The sequence below is a fragment of the Rhinoraja longicauda genome, chromosome 36 (genome assembly GCF_053455715.1).
Source record: "Rhinoraja longicauda isolate Sanriku21f chromosome 36, sRhiLon1.1, whole genome shotgun sequence".
Lineage (NCBI taxonomy): Eukaryota > Metazoa > Chordata > Chondrichthyes > Rajiformes > Arhynchobatidae > Rhinoraja > Rhinoraja longicauda.
The window spans coordinates 877,629-893,870 of NC_135988.1; the positions used below are offsets into that span (position 1 = coordinate 877,629).

The following is a 16,242-nucleotide window of genomic DNA, read 5'->3' on the forward strand; positions in this document are numbered from 1 at the left end:
GGTGGCCTGTGTGGAACGTTTGGCACGGAAGGAGAAATGTTGTGACTGCCAGTACCTGAAATCCGGACTCAGTCTGAAATGCGAGGTCTGGAACTGGAGTGGAAAGCCAAGAGGTACAAGATGGAGGTGCAGGTAAGCGCCGAGGAAACACAGTTGGCTGTGGTAGCGAGTCCAGGTTAAAATATGGTCATAGAGCTGGAGTGCAGGCAGAATCATAGAGGGGGAGCAGCGAAAGAGGGTCTAGATGAACTTGTGTTGGAGAGAGGAGAACTTCTTCAAAGCACGAATACCTTGAGGAGATATTGCAGTGGAGCAAACAAAATGTAATAAAATGGAACCAAGGGCAGAAAACGCTTGTTGGAGTTTTGTATAGACCACCGAACAGCAGTACTGAGGTTGGGGATAGCAACAAGCAGGAAATTAGGGATGCGTGTAGCAAAGGTACAGCAGTTATCATGGGTGACTTTAATCCACATATAGATTGGACAAACCAAATTGGTAACAACACTGAAGATGAGGATTTCCTGGAGTGTAAACGGGATGGTTTTCTAAGCCAATATGTAGAGCAACCAACTAGAGGGCAGACCATCCTAGAAAGGGTATTGTGTAATGAGGAAGGATTAGTTAGCAATCTTGTTGTACAAAGCCCCTTGGGCAACAGTGACCATAATATGGTAGAATTTTGCATGAAGATGGAGAGTGACACTGTTAATTCAGAGACAAGGGTTTTGAACTTAAAGAAAGGTAACTTTGATGGTATGAGATGGGAATTGGCTAGGATAGACTGGCAATTGATACTTGAAGTGTTGATGGTGGAAATGCAATGGGAAAGATTTAAAGATCGCATGGATGAATTACAACAATGCCCTGTCTGGCATAAAAAGAAAACAGGGAAGGCGGCTCAACCGTGACTACGAGGGAAATTAGGGATAGTGTTAAATGCAAGGAAGAGGATAAATTGGTCAGAGGAAGCAGCAAACCGGAGGACTGGGAGAAATTTAGAATTCAACAGAGGAGGACAAAAGGGTTAATTAAGAGGGGGAAAATAGAGCATGAAAGAAAGCGTGCGGGGAATATAAAAACTGACTGTAAAAGCTTCTATAGATATGTGAAGAGGAAAAGATTAGTGAAGACAAATGTAGGTCCGTAGTCAGAAACAGGTGAATTTATAATGGAAAACAAGGAAATGGCAGATCAGTTAAACAAGTACTTTGGCTCTGTCTTCACTAAGGAAGACACAAACAATCTCCCAGAAATACTAGGGGACCGAGGATCTAGTGGGAGGGAGGAACTAAAGGGAATCCACATATGTCAGGAAATGGTGGGACTGTTGGGACTGAAGGCAAATAAATCCCCAGGGCCTGATGGTCTGCATCCAGGAGTACTCAAGGAGGTGGTCCTAGAAATTGTGGCTCCATTGGTGATAATTTTCCAATGTTCTCTAGACTCTGGATCAGTCCCCGAGGACTGGAGGGTAGCTGGTGTAACCACACTTTTTAAGAAAGGAGGGAGAGAGAAAACAGGGAATAAAAGACCAGTTAGCCTGACATTGGTAGTGAGGAAGGTGCTTGAGGCAATTATTAAAGATGTAATAGCAGCGCATTTGGAAAGCAGTGATAGGACGGGTCAAAGTCAGTATGGATTTATGAAGGGGAAATCATGCTTGACTAACCTTCTGGAATTTTTTAAGGTTGTAACAAGTAGAATGGATAAGGGAGAGTCAGTGGATGTGGTGTATCTGGACTTTCAAAAAGCGATGACAAGGTCCCACACAAGAGATTAGTGTGCAAAATTAGATCACAGTATGGGGGTAGGCTATTGACAAGGATAGAGAACTGGTTGGCAGACAGGAAGCAAAGAGTAGAAATTAACAAGTCCTTTTTGGAATGTCAGGCAATAACTAGTGGGGTGCTACAAGGCTCGGTGCTGGGACCCCAGTTGTTTACAATATACATTAACGATTTAGACGAGGGAATTAAATGTAACATCTCTAAGTTTGTGGATGACTCAAAGCTGGGTGGCAGTGTGAGCTGCGAGGAGGATGCTATGAGGCTGTAGGGTGACTTGGATAGGTTGGGTGAATGGGCAGATGAATGCCAGATGCAGTATAATGTGGACAAATGTGAGGTTATCCACTTGATTGGTAAGAACAAGAAGGCAGATTATTATCTGAATGGTGTCAGATTAGGAAAAGGGGAGGTGCAACAAGACCTGAGTGTGCTTGTCATAAAGTAAGCATGCAGGTACAGCAGGCAGTGAAGAAAGCTAATGGCATGTTGGCCTTCACAGCAAGAGGATTTGAGTATGGGAGTAAGGAGGTCCTGCAGTTGGTCAGGGCCCTGGTGAGACCACACCTGGAATATTGTGTGCAGTTTTGGTCTCCTATTTTGAGGAAGGACATTCTTGCTATTGAGGGAGTGCAGCGTAGGTTCACCAGGTTAATTCCCGGGATGACGGGTCTGACATATGATAAAAGAATGGATCGACTGGGCTTATATTCACTGGAATTTAGAAGGATGAGAGGGGATCTTATTGTAACATATAAAATTCTTAAGGGATTGGACTGGCTAGATGCTGGAAAAATGTTCCCGATGTTGGAGGAGTCCAGAACCAGGAGTCACAGTTTAATAAGGGGTAGGTCATTTAGGACTGTTGAGGAAAAACCTTTCACCCAGAAAGTTGTGAATCTGCGGAATTCTCTGCCGCTGAAAGCAGTGGAGGCCAATTCACTGGGTATTTTCAAGAGAGAGTTAGATATAGCTCTTTGGGCTAATGGAATCGAGGGATATGGGGAGAAAGCAGGAACGGGGTACTGATTCTGGATGATCAGCCATGATCATATTGAATGGGGGTGCTGGTTCAAAGGGCTAAATGGCCTACTGCTGCAGCTATTTTCTATGTCTCTATGTTGCCAAACTTGAGGGGCTGAGCTGTAGGGAGAGGTTGGGCATGCTAGAACTTTATTCGTTGGAGTGCGGGAGGAAGAGGGGTGATCATTTAGAGGTGTATTGGATCATGAGGGGAATAAGTCATGTGCATGCAGTCTTTTACCCAAAGTATGGGAATCCAGAACCAGAGGACATAGGTTTAAGGTGAAATGGGAAAGATTTAAATAGAACCCCAGGGGCATCATTTTCACACGGAGGGTGGTTGGTATATTGAACGAACTGCCAGAGGAGGTAGTCAAGGGGAGTTATGATAATAACATTGTAGATAGCACATCTTGGTCGGCATGGGCAATTTTGGCCGAGGGCTTGTTTCTGCACTGTATGACTCTGACTCAGATGCTAACATGTGCTTAAGGCATGTGTTGAAACAAACAGGCTGTTACCTGTCTTTTTTTTATGGTAAAGTACTGGAAAGATTAATGGTTTTGCTGAAGAACAAAAGTCAGTGAGGATTCTCAAAGGTCTGTTATTTGCAAAACATAACCAGCAAAATGTCAGCACGTCACTGTGCTATCATGTACAAGAACTAGAGTGACGTAACAGGCTGCAACATGGAAAAACACATTCTTTTAAAATAATTTTGCACCTGCTGGTTTAGAAAAGGTCATTTTAAAAAACCATGCTGTGACTGGAAAAATAAACAAGTGAAAATGAGCACAAAGATAGTCCCTCTACTTACATTTGCTGAACACAGTTTGATGCAGGTAATGATCAGATATCTGGTTATTTGACAACCTGGCTTCAAGGGATTGAGGAGTTCATCTGAAATAATCAATGTATGTCAGAATAAGTTTGTTTATTCTACAAAACTTGTTCATGCAGTACTCAGCATCTTGCGAAACGTGGGAACAAAAAGAAATGTAGCTAGCTGGTCAAAAACACTGCGACTTGCATAATAAGAAGGCAAAGGAGCTCTGCTCTTGAATGGAAAGAGCACGTGTGTACATTGTGACGACATGTCCTCCCTTCGAGCCACTCTGATCCCCATCACCAATACACAGGCCAGGGGAAGCCTAATAATTTTGTAAACGTTGTGATAGTCCCTGCCTCAACTACCTCCTCTGACAGCTCGATCCATACACCCACCACCCTTTGTGTGAAAAATATACCCTCAGATTCCTATTAAATCTTTCCCCCTTCACCTTAAATCTATATCCTCTGGTTCTCGATTCCCCCATTCTGGGCAAAAGGCTCTGTTTGTCTACACGATCAACCCCTCTCATGATTTTATACACCTTTTAAACGGCAAGGAAACAGGCCCTTTGGCACACAGAGTCCGCACTAACCAGTGTTGATCCCGTACAGCAACACTATCTTACGCAATAGGCACAACGTACAAGAACAGAACGCAATTAATCTACAAACCTGTACATCCTAGGAGTGTGGGTGGAAACCAGATCATCCGGAAAAAATGCAGTCAGATCCTCGCCTTGATCTGAATGTAATAAACACACGTCAAGGACACTGAACATAAACGCTTTGTTTTATTCGTTTGCCCCTTGACTCTGGGTCTAATTCCAACTGATGATAACCCCACTTTAGATCTAGCTTTGAAAATACTTTACTTGTAGATAGCTCTTGTAGGACCTCGTCGACAGTAGGCATGGGATGTCTCTCTCGTATTATTGCCTCGTTTACTTGTCTCATGTCCATGCAGTACCATTTGGCTTTGCAACTACCACAACTAAATTGACCCATAGCATCGATTCTTCAACAGGTTCAATTGTATACTGTTCAATGAGGTCTTGGATTTTCGCCTCAACCTATTGTATTCATGGTACCACACATCGGAACATGATGATTCAGGCAGACACTAATTCGGTTGAAGGCTGTTGGATTGACAGTGAACGTAGACAAATGTTTGCTTATTGTTTCAGAATTGGTGTTTATGGGCCACAAGCTGACCAGTAATGGCATCAATCCAGCTGAGGGCAAGATTTATTCCAAACCTAGCTAATGTAGCAGAGCCACTGAGAAGGTTGACAAGGAAAAATGTGCACTTAGTGTTTGATCCAGAACAAAGAACTGCATTTCAGATGTTAAAACAGAGTTTGATAAGTGCCCATATGTTGGGATACTATGATCCAAAGGCACCAACCCAAGTTATTGCAGATGCAAGTCCAGTGGAGCTGGGAGCAGTACTTGAACAGAAGCATGCGGGACAACAGAGAGTCATTGCGTATGCAAGCCGGTCATTGACAGAAGTAGAAAGAAGATATTCTCAGACAGAAAAACTAGGCTTTGGCTTTGGTGTGGGCATGTGAACAGTTTCATGATTACCCGAATGGCATCAAGTTTGAGTTGTGGACAGACCACAAACCGCTGGAGACAATTTACTCCCCTCAATCCAAACTGTGTGACTGGATTGAAAGATGGATGCTTAGACTCCAACAGTACAAATACAGATTGATCCACATTGCTGGAAAGAACAATATAGCTGATTCATTATCCAGACTGCTGAAGGTAGACAAGCCGTAGACAGAAGCAGAATCATTTGTGAGAATTGTCACAGTAAACTCCACACACAGAGCAATGAGAACAAGAGAAATAGAAGTGTCGGTCAAGGATCCAGAACTACAAGATGTTCAAGAGCGGATCCAAAGAGGTGACTGGGAGGAATATCCACACAGGACACATGCAGCTATCAGAGATGAACTATCCACAATTGGAAGGTGTGTGCTGAGAGGAAACAGGATCGTAGTGCCAAAAAAACTGAGATCAAGGATGATTGAGTTGGCTCACAAAGGACATTTAAGAATTGCGGCCCGAGAACCACTCACTACACACTGTGGGCAATTTTTTAAATTTTGATATACAGCGCGGAAACAGGCCCTTCGGCCCACCGAGTCCGCACCGCCCAGCGATTTACGTTGGCCATTTAATATACCAGCCATTGCTTCAAAATACCATTGGGATATGGAAGCAAACCGCATATTTCAGGAAACAACATCGTCATGGGGAGAATGTGCAAACACTAAGATTGCACTTCTGGTTGGGATTGACAACATCTACAGCACTTTAACCACCAACGCACCTGCTCCCCCTCAAACCACCTGCCCCCCCTTATCCTGTCAGCCCCTGCCTCAGTTCTCCCCAATCTCCACCACCGACCTCTCTGACCTCTTCACAGGAATAAAAACTGCCACCTGCTCTCTGGACCCCATCCCCTCCAGCTTTGTCAAGGCCTGCCTTCCTGCTCTCTCTCCACTTATCACTCCTCCCTGTCCACTGGCATCGTCCCGCCATCCCTCAAAATCGCTGCTGTCACCCCCATTCTGAAAAAACCTGGTCTAAACCCTGACACCCCAAACAACTTCAGACCAATCTCCAACCTACCCTTTCTGTCCAAAGTTTTGGAACGTGCTGTAGCTTCCCAACTCAAATACCACCTCTCTACCAATAACCTGTATGAAACTTTCCAATCCGGATTCCGCTCAAACCACTGTACTGAAACTGCGCTCCTCAAAATCACAAACGACATTCTCCTCTCCTCCGACGCTGGCAACCTCAACATCCTCATTCTACTTGACCTCAGCGCCGCCTTTGACACCATAAATCACTCCATTCTCCTCACCTGACTTGAAACCTCCCTTAACATCACCGGAAAAGCCCTATCCTGGTTCAAATCTTACCTCTCTGACAGACACCAGTTCATCTCCATTAACAACTGTAAATCCCCCACCGCTCCCCTCCCCCAAGGTGTCCCCCAAGGCTCAGTCCTTGGCCCCCTCCTCTTCATCCTCTACCTGTTCCCCCTTGGTCAATTAATCCGCCGTCATGGTCTCAACTTCCACTGCTTCGCCGATGATATCCAGCTCCTCATCTCCACCAAGTCAATCTCCCCCACCACACACTCTACACTGACAAACTGCATCACTGAAATAAAATCTTGGCTTCAATCAAACTTCCTCAAACTCAATTGCAACAAATCTGAAATCATCATCATTGGTCCAAAAACGCTCACCAAATCCACCCAAAACTTCATCCTCAACATTGATGGTCTCCCAGTATCCACCTCACCTCACATCCGGAATCTTGGAATCATCCTTGATCAAACCCTCTCCTTCGACAAACACATGAAACACATCACAAAGACAGCCTTCTTCCACCTCAAAAACATTGCCCGTCTCCGTCCATCCCTCTCCTCCACAGCTGCAGAAACCCTCATCCACGCCTTCATCACCTCCCGTCTGGACTACTGCAACAGCCTCCTTTATGGCGCACCCTCAAAAATCATCAATAAACTTCAATACATTCAAAACTCCGCTGCCCGTCTACTCACACACACCTCGATCCGTGACCATATCACCCCAGTACTTTATAAACTCCACTGGCTCCCCATCCCCCAGAGAATCCAGTACAAAATCCTCCTCATAACCTACAAAGCCCTCCATAACCTGGCCCCATCCTACCTGACCGACCTCCTCCACAGGCACACTCCCACCTGCACCCTCCGCTCTGCCGCTGCCAATCTCCTATCCCCCCACATCCGGACCAAACTCAGATCCTGGGGGACAGGGCTTTCTCCATCGCTGCTCCCACCCTATGGAACTCACTACCCCAAACCGTTAGAGACTCCTCCACACTCACCACATTCAAAACATCGCTGAAGTCTCACCTGTTCAGTACTGCCTTCAACCACTGAAGGTCACCTCACCTTCTGTCTCCTTTCTCTGTTCATTTATTTATTTACTTATTTATCTATTTATTCATTTCCCTATGTTCTCAAAATCTCTGTAAAGCGTCTTTGAGTATATGAAAAGCGCTATATAAATAAAATGCATTATTATTATTATTATTATTGAAACTGGGTCTCTGGTGCTGTGCCTCTGTTTTCGTCTGACAATTCTGTGTTGCTCCAAGTTCTGAGTCACCTGTGATTTTGGAACCCCAGTAGCCCTCATTAATGCATCTTGAGAAAAGCTTAATACCAATTTCTGGTGAAATCCATGAGACACATTCTTCTATTCTGTTAAAAAAAACCTTGTAATTCAGTTAATTCTCCACCCGTCTTATTGCAAGGTCTTCAATACTGAGGGGGAATGTCCACCAAGTGGCATTTTGTCAGATGACTTTTGGAAGTCCACATTTACCACATCTACTAGATCATAAATACATTTAAGATCGAAGTCTGGAAATGTTTCATCACAAAATAAGAAGTAGGGAATAAAATTCTGGATTTCTTGAAAATAAAACTGGAAGATGGGATGTCATCTTTCTCAAATCTCAATAGATTAATGAAGATCGGCCGCATATTTCTATCTTCTTCATCCACCGTTTCCTTGAATGAACAGCCCTGATTTTGAAGGACAAATGAATCTTTCAGTTGAATACATTTCTCGGATCTTCCAACGTCCGACGCTGAAGGCAGCCAACCCCACGTGACCCTACGCTGTGCACGTCACGCACGCGCAGTCCTGCGGCCACCAGCGCGTGCGCAGACAGCCGGCGGGAGATTTTGAATTCCGATTGACCAACGGCCGCCGGCGCGCGGCAGCACCGGAAGTGCGGCGATCTCCGGCCCCAGGTGAGCGGTGTTCCAGTACGCCCATCAGTCCGGGCCCGCGTTGTTGGCGACCCGGCCCGTTTACTTTGTCGTTGGAGCGGCTGCGGAGAGACGGGCCTTCTCCTGGGGAGTCGTCTGTGAAGGCGGCGGGAGCGGGAAGTCAGAGCGGCGGGCTGTCACCACCCCTCCGTCCTCTCACCTTTACACATCCTCCGCCCCGTCGTGCAACTGAACGGCGCTGTTTCACTGAGATAAGATCTATCAAAGTGTTTTAAGGTGGGGAAAAATAATAGATTGCTGTTATCATAATGTTTCACGGTGGCTCGAGCATTGCGCATCTACTGAAGCTCCTGTCACTATTGTAAAATGGGTCTGGGTTTATTATTGTCGCGTGTACCGAGAGTCAGTGAAAATCTTTGTTTTGCCTGTTATCCAATGGTGAGATAATACTAAAATACAAGTCAAAATCAAGTACAGTAGAGCAAAAGGGGAGATCTTAATTTCTTTGTTTTTATTTCAGATTTTCAGTAAATGCAGTTTGTTTTGATTTTCATTCACTGAATTTGGTTGATCATGTTGAATGATGGAGCATGCTTGTTTTGTAATCAATCCATTACAAAGTATTAGGTGAACCACAAGGCATTTATTGAAACCCATGCAGAGTGAACAATACATAATGTTGCACTCCTGGTATAAGCTTACAGACAGACTACCAAAATTTACCACATCTACTAGATCATAAATTCCCTTTGAGAGTGGGGAAGATTCCAACAAGGGGACATAGCTTCAGAATTGAGGGACAAAGGTTTAGGGGTAACATGAGGGGGAACTTCTTTACTCAGAGGGTTGTGGCTGTATGGAATGGGCTTCCGGTGGAAGTGGTGGAGGCTGGCTCGATTTTATTATTTAAGAGTAAATTGGATAGGTATATGGATAGGAGGGGATTGGAGGGTTATGGTCTGAGTGCAGGTAGATGAGACTAGGTCAGGGAGAATGGTCGGCGTGGACTGGTAGGGCCGGACAGGCCTGTTTCCATGCTGTAGTTGTTATATGTTATAAAATAAAGGGACGAGCAGGCTGTTATCAGTGACTACAGTCCTATTCAAATCCCGGACGGGGGTACCTAGTGGAATGTGTATCATGCATAAGATATACAATACAATTACAATACATCTTTATTGTCATTGTACAAGTACAATGAGATTAAGAATGCCACTTCCATATCGATGCTATCGAATAAATAAATCATGGCGAAAACAAAAACAACAAAGGGAGGGGGGAAAAAAGGAAACTGGGTAAAGTGCAAAAAAGATTCATGCAGGGTCAGTTGTGAAGGTTATATTGACAGATGTAAATGTGGTAGATCTACAATGTTGGAGGGGCTGAATGGCCTATTGCTGCTTCTAAATTCTGTGTTCATTGTAAACTAAAACTTTACTAAATAGACTGTTTACTTCAACAGATGTGCAGTGTTAATGAGATATTATTATTGGTGATAACGTTTATAGTGTCATTTTTTTAATAGCAAAGGGACTGAAAGTAGTGGTTGAAATCCACTTCTACGCAAGGTAAAACTTAGTAAAATACATTAGTCAGTGGGCAGCACATCTCCTGAGTCAGTAAATTGTAAGTGCAAGTGTCAAACACAAGCATGTTATCTATCCATGGAGCACTTTCGTGCAGTACTGAGGCTGTTTTGCTGTCTTTTGCCTGTGCCACCAATCTGTATGTAACAAAAAAAAATGATAGTTATTAGAATGGTAGCGCAGCGGTAGAGTTGCTGCTTTACAGCGAATGCAGCGCCGGAGACTCAGGTTCGATCCTGACTACGGGTTTTCTCCGAGATCTTCGGTTTCCTCCCACACTCCAAAGATGTACAGGTATGTAGGTTAATTGGCTGGGTAAATGTAAAAATTGTCCCTAGTGGGTGTAGGATAGTGTTAATGTATGGGGATCACTGGGCGGCACGGACTTGGAGGGCCGAAAAGGCCTGTTTCCGGCTGTAGATATATGATATGATATATGATATATGATAATGGCTCTTTTGAAAATCATACTGGTGGCCACGGGCAATCAATCAGCAATTAACACAAAATCCATTGATGGTTTGTCTCATGGATCAATAGAGCCCTTGCACGGCAGGCCCCTGACCCATACTGTTGCCGCAACGCCTTCTGGAGCAAGTGGTGAACTTCAGGTCAGCACTTACTATGGTTGCCAGTGGCCCGTCTTCTGTCCCAGCATCAACGTAATTGAAGAGTTGGGATGTTTGCTTATTCAAAACTCCGCTGCCCGTCTACTCACCCACACCCCGATCCGTGACCATATCACCCCCGTCCTTTATAAACTCCACTGGCTCCCCATCCCCCAGAGAATCCAGTACAAAATCCTCCTCATAACCTACAAAGCCCTCCATAACCTGGCCCCATCCTACCTGACCGACCTCCTCCACAGGCACACTCCCACCTGCACCCTCCGCTCTGCTGCTGCCAATCTCCTATCCCCCCACATCCGGACCAAACTCAGATCCTGGGGGGACAGGGCTTTCTCCATCGCTGCTCCCACCCTATGGAACTCACTACCCCAAACCGTTAGAGACTCCTCCACACTCACCACATTCAAAACATCGCTGAAGTCTCACCTGTTCAGTACTGCCTTCAACCACTGAAGGTCACCTCACCTTCTGTCTCCTTTCTCTGTTCGTTTATTTATTTACTTATTTATCTATTTATTCATTTCCCTATGTTCTCTAAATCTCTGTAAAGCGTCTTTGAGTATATGAAAAGTGCTATATAAATAAAATACATTATTATTATTATTATTAGTCTTTTTCTTCTATTTTATGTTTGGAACGACTTCTGTTGTGGAACAATTCGTCAGTCCTAATTTGAGAGGATGGTGCATTTGAATGTTGCGGCTGCACTTTGCTGCAGCTTGGCTTCCCCCAGACCCTCCGTTTGGTCTTCTCCCATCAGCGCGTCTCCCGCTCCCTCCATGTGCTCCGAGTATCCCTCCACCTCTCCCCCTTCCTGCACTCCTCGCTCCTCCAGACTGCGCCTCGCTTCCAGCTGCTCTTCGGCCCCTTGCCGTTCCTGCTGGCCCTCGAGCCCTTCTCCCCGCTCACCCTCTCCATCAGCCAGGCTGCCGGGCTCCGTTTCCACTTGGCCGGTGCGCAACACTTCGAGGCTGGGGCTGCCAAGCAGAGCCGTGCCTTGGTCCTCCGCCTCAGCTCCCAGCGCACGGCTCAGCTCTCGCTGTTGATCGGCCTCCGCTGCTGATCGGCCTCTCCCCGGCTCCTCTTCCTCCTCCTCTTCCACCACTTCCTCCTCCAGAGAGCACGGCTCTCTGGGCCCTTCACCCTCAGGCCCCGGCGGGTCGCCGACCTCCAGCACTCGCTGCTTCTACCCGTCCAGGCCCCTCGGCTTGGGTTCTTCCCACTGCTCCTCTCCCAGCTCGCTCAACCCCATCCTTTCCTTCTCCTCCTCTCTTTTTCTCCCCCTGCTGGCCGGTCGGCAGCCCTCTGCTTCTCGGCCTTGCTCTCCTGCCTCCCATCCCGGCCGCGTTTCCCCTTCTCCCGCTGGCTGGCCAGACGTTTCTCCTCACGTTTGGAATTCTGAAGTATGATAAAAAAAATTAGCCCTATTTCCACAATTTTTTACAGCACAAAAATTGACCATTTTGGCCTTTTTTTCGAGGTAAGAACATACTTGTTGCATGTGTTACTAGTGTATGCTGGAAGCTGCCATGTACTCCAGATGGCTTGAGGGATTCCGTGCATCACAACCTTTGACCTTCTGACCTTACGTGCAAGGGCTCTATTCAGTGTAGAACAGCATTGTTGCTGCTTGTCATTTTGATCACCCAGCAGTATGGCAGATTATATGAAATATAACTGGAGATATTATTTCCATGTGTGTACAACTGGTTTATCTTGAATTCATAATTATTTTGCAGCAAAGCGACAAGGCACAGAAGTAAAATACTCTAGTGGTGTGGTAACTCTGATTATAAAGAGTGGGATAAAACCAGTATGGCAGAAGTATTCATTTCAGAAAATCAAGGTGGAATCACTTTGCATGGAGCTAAGAAACATTAAGGTCAAATATCATTGTTCAGGAATTGTACCTTTAATGGTTGTACAGGACATAGTATCAGGATGTGTAGGGAAAAACTGCAGATGCTGGTTTAAATCAAAGGTAGATATAAAATGCTGGAGTAACTCAGTGGGACAGACAGCATATCTGTTCCTTCTCTCCAGAGATGCTGCCTGTCCCGCTGAGTTACTCCAGCATTTTGTGGTTACATAGTATCAGGAAATTAGCTGTGCATGTAAAAGGAGTAATACAATAATTGTGGAGGACGTGAATTGACATATAGACTGGGTAAAGAAAATGAGGGGTAATAGATATCAATCTTTCACCATTTATATGTGCCCTGGGTAAAGGGAGGACGTAGTCAATTTTCTGATAATACAAAGTTTGGTAATGGTAAATAAAGAAAGCTACAAATGGATATAGATAGATCAAGGGAGTTGTGAGGCTTGAGAAAGAGAAAGGACCGGGGGTATTACTTGAAAGTGGAGAATTCAATGTTAGTAGCTTTGAGTTCTATAATTGGATTAATCGGTCATCGTCATTCAAGACTGAAACAGGCCTTTCGCTCCAACTTGTCCATTCTGACCAAGGTGCCCTATTTACCTGCATTTGGCCCATATTTCTAAATCTTTCCTATCCATGTACCTGTCCAATATCTTTTAAATATTATTATTGTTCTTGCCTCAATTACTTTCTCTGACTACACGTTTGCTACTGATAAAATTCCAGATGACAGTGTGGCTTGTAAGAAGGATGCAGAGAGGATTTGGGGGGTAAATTAATGGCATGGGCAAGCAGTTGGGAAAATGTACGATTTAACACTTTTGTATGAAATGCCTGTTACAGTAAGATCATGGTGTTTGGGGGATCTGGATGACCTTGTAAACAAATTTCTGAGTGTAAAAACACAAGTTTAGCAAGCAATTACAGCATATGGTTCATATGTAGGAAGGAACTGCAAATGCTGGTTTAAACCAAAGATAGACACAAAAAGGGACTGGGATTGACGCTCCGACCACGGCCTGCGGACTTTAACATCAAAGAGCTTGTAGTCTCGGGTTGAGACAAAGTCGGGAGCTCCAAGCTGCACGAGGTTCGACAAGCCCCGACCCCAGGGTAGATTGCTGGAGTGGGGGAGCTTGATCGCCTCGATGAGGAAGGCCTGCCATCGGCCACGGAAGTCAAGATCTGTCAACGGAAGGTTAGAGGCTCCCGACCGCTGGAGGACAAAGAAGGGAGAGATTGAAACTTTTTTCGCCTCCCATCACAATGAGGAATGCGGAGGAGTCACTGGTGGATGTTCATGTTAAAATGTGTGTCCCGTTGCTTTTTATTGTTATGGCTGTATGGCAAATGAAATTCCTCGTACGTTGCAAAACATACTTGGCTAATAAAGTATGATTGTGATTGATTGTGAGCGAAGTGGATAGATATTTACATAAGGGAATTGAGGGATATACAGTGAGCATAGGAATGCAGCACCAGAGCATAGGAATGCGGCACCAAGGTAAAAGATTAGCTGTGATCTTGGGTAATGGCACTGGAGCAATTTACAAGAGGTGGTACCAATGCAGTCATTGATGTAGCGGAGGTAGCGTTCGGGGATGTTTTACAAGAGGTAGCACCAATTTCCATCCTGGACTTCATACACTTCACTACCAATTTCCGTCCTGTGACTTCATACACTTCACTACCAATTTCCATCCTGCGACTTCATACACTTCACTACCAATTTCCATCCTGCTCTTAAATATACTTGGACTATCTCCGACATCTCCCTAGCGTTTCTGGATCTCACCATCTCCATCACAGGAGACAGACTAGTGACTGACATCTACTATAAACCCACTGACTCGCACAGCTATCTGGACTGCACTTCTTCCCACCCTGTCCCCTGCAAAAGGTCTATCCCCTACTCCCAATTCCTCCGTCTACGCCGCATCTGCGACCGCGATGAGGTGTTTCACACTAGGGCATCAGAGATATCCTCATTCTTCAGGAAACGGGGCTTCCCCTCTTCCAATATAGATGAGGCTCTCACTAGAGCCTCTTCAATCCCGCAGCTCCGCTCTTGCTCCCCCTCCCCCCATTCGTAACAAGGACAGAATCCCCCTCGTTCTCACCTTCCACCCCATCAGCCAGCATATCCAACAAATCATCCTTCAACATTTCCATCACCTCCAACGGGACCCCACTACTGGCCACATCTTCCCATCCCCTCCCCTTTCTGCATTCCGCAGAGACCGTTCCCATCGTAACTCCCTGGTCCACTCGTCTCTTCCTACCCAAACCACCCCATCCCCGGGCACTTTCCCCTGCAACCGCAGGAGATGCAACACCTGTCCCTTTACCTCCCCCTCAACTCCATCCAAGGATCCAAACAGGCTTTCCAGGTGAGACAGAGATTCACCTGCACCTCCTCCAACATCTATTGTTTCCGCTGCTCTAGATGTCAACTTCTTTATATCGGCGAAACTAAACGCAGGCTCGGCGATCGTTTCGCTCAACACCTTCGCTCAGTGCGCCTTAACCAACCTGATCTCCTGGTGGCTGAGCACTTCAACCCCCCCTCCCACTCCCAGTCTGACCTTTCTGTCATGGGCCTCCTCCAGTGCCATAGTGAGGCCCACCTGAAATTGGAGGAACAGCACCTCATATTTCGCTTGGGCAGCTTGCAGCCCAGCAGTATGAACATTGACTTCTCCAACTTTAGATAGTTTCTCTGTCCCACTCTTCCCCTCCCCTTCTCAGTTCTCGCTCTATCTTCCTGTCTCCACTTATATCCTTCCTTTGTCCTGCCCCCCCTGACATCAGTCTGAGGAGGGGTCTTGACCCGAAACGTCACCCATTCCTTCTCTCCTGAGATGCTGCCTGACCTGCTGAGTTACTCCAACATTTTGTGATACCTTGGGTAATGGCAGAGTAGGTCCCGGGGCAGTATGACTGACACCTGTTATTTCTTATGTTCTAAGGACAATATGTTTGTGATCTTATGCAGTGTTTGTTTCTCACAGGCTAAAATGAATACTTCCACACCAGTCACCCGCATGAGCCTTGCTGGCCCCAGTTTTGTTTCTCCTTCCACAAAGCGGCAGGGTATTCCAAGCCTGAAGACCACAGTAAATATTGAAGTTGCAGCAAATGATGACGAACGTGAAAGGAGGGAGAGAAGGCGCTCAAAGGTGACCGACTTGCAGCTGAGTGACTTAGACACTCCACTGGCATCCCCAGGGCAAAGGTAGGGGCTCACCTTCATTTTGTTTTGCTTTGTCTCAATATGCATACAAGTACTCTTTCCATTCAAGAGCAGAACTCCTTTATCTACTTGCCATGCAAGTCCTAATGCTTTTGATTAGCTAGCTTGGATTCTTGTTCTGGCACTCTCTGGTAATTTGCCCTGGCACACTCTAGTGATTTGCTGTTGTTATTTATTATTGCTATTAATATGTATTGTTGTCATGCCTACTGTGAAAAACTTTTCAGTGCTATCCAGGCAAATCATGCCATTCATGAATGCATTCATTAATACAAAAGAAAATGAACAGAATGCACTATAGCGTTACAGCTGCAGTGAAACTACAGATAAAAAAAGTATGAGTGATTTCAAATTATGTTTACCTGTTGAGGTGTATTGTGGGTATGCTGGTATTATGATCTTGTGTGTCTTAAGTCTGTTCGGCTAGATATTGAGAAC

At 45.5% G+C, this 16,242-nt stretch overlaps 1 protein-coding gene across 2 annotated transcripts in view; it reads left to right on the forward strand.

Annotated features, from left to right (window-relative positions):
- The first annotated feature begins 8,387 nt into the window (after positions 1 to 8,387).
- Positions 8,388 to 16,242, forward strand: part of ncaph (non-SMC condensin I complex, subunit H) — a 41,902-nt gene continuing 34,047 nt past the window's right edge. The window contains exons 1-2 of one of the 2 annotated variants that reach the window (XM_078428763.1): positions 8,388 to 8,475; positions 15,563 to 15,786. In XM_078428763.1, coding sequence (XP_078284889.1) covers positions 15,569 to 15,786 — 218 coding nt within the window. In that variant the 5' untranslated portion in view covers positions 8,388 to 8,475; positions 15,563 to 15,568. The other variant, XM_078428762.1, reaches the window with a different exon arrangement.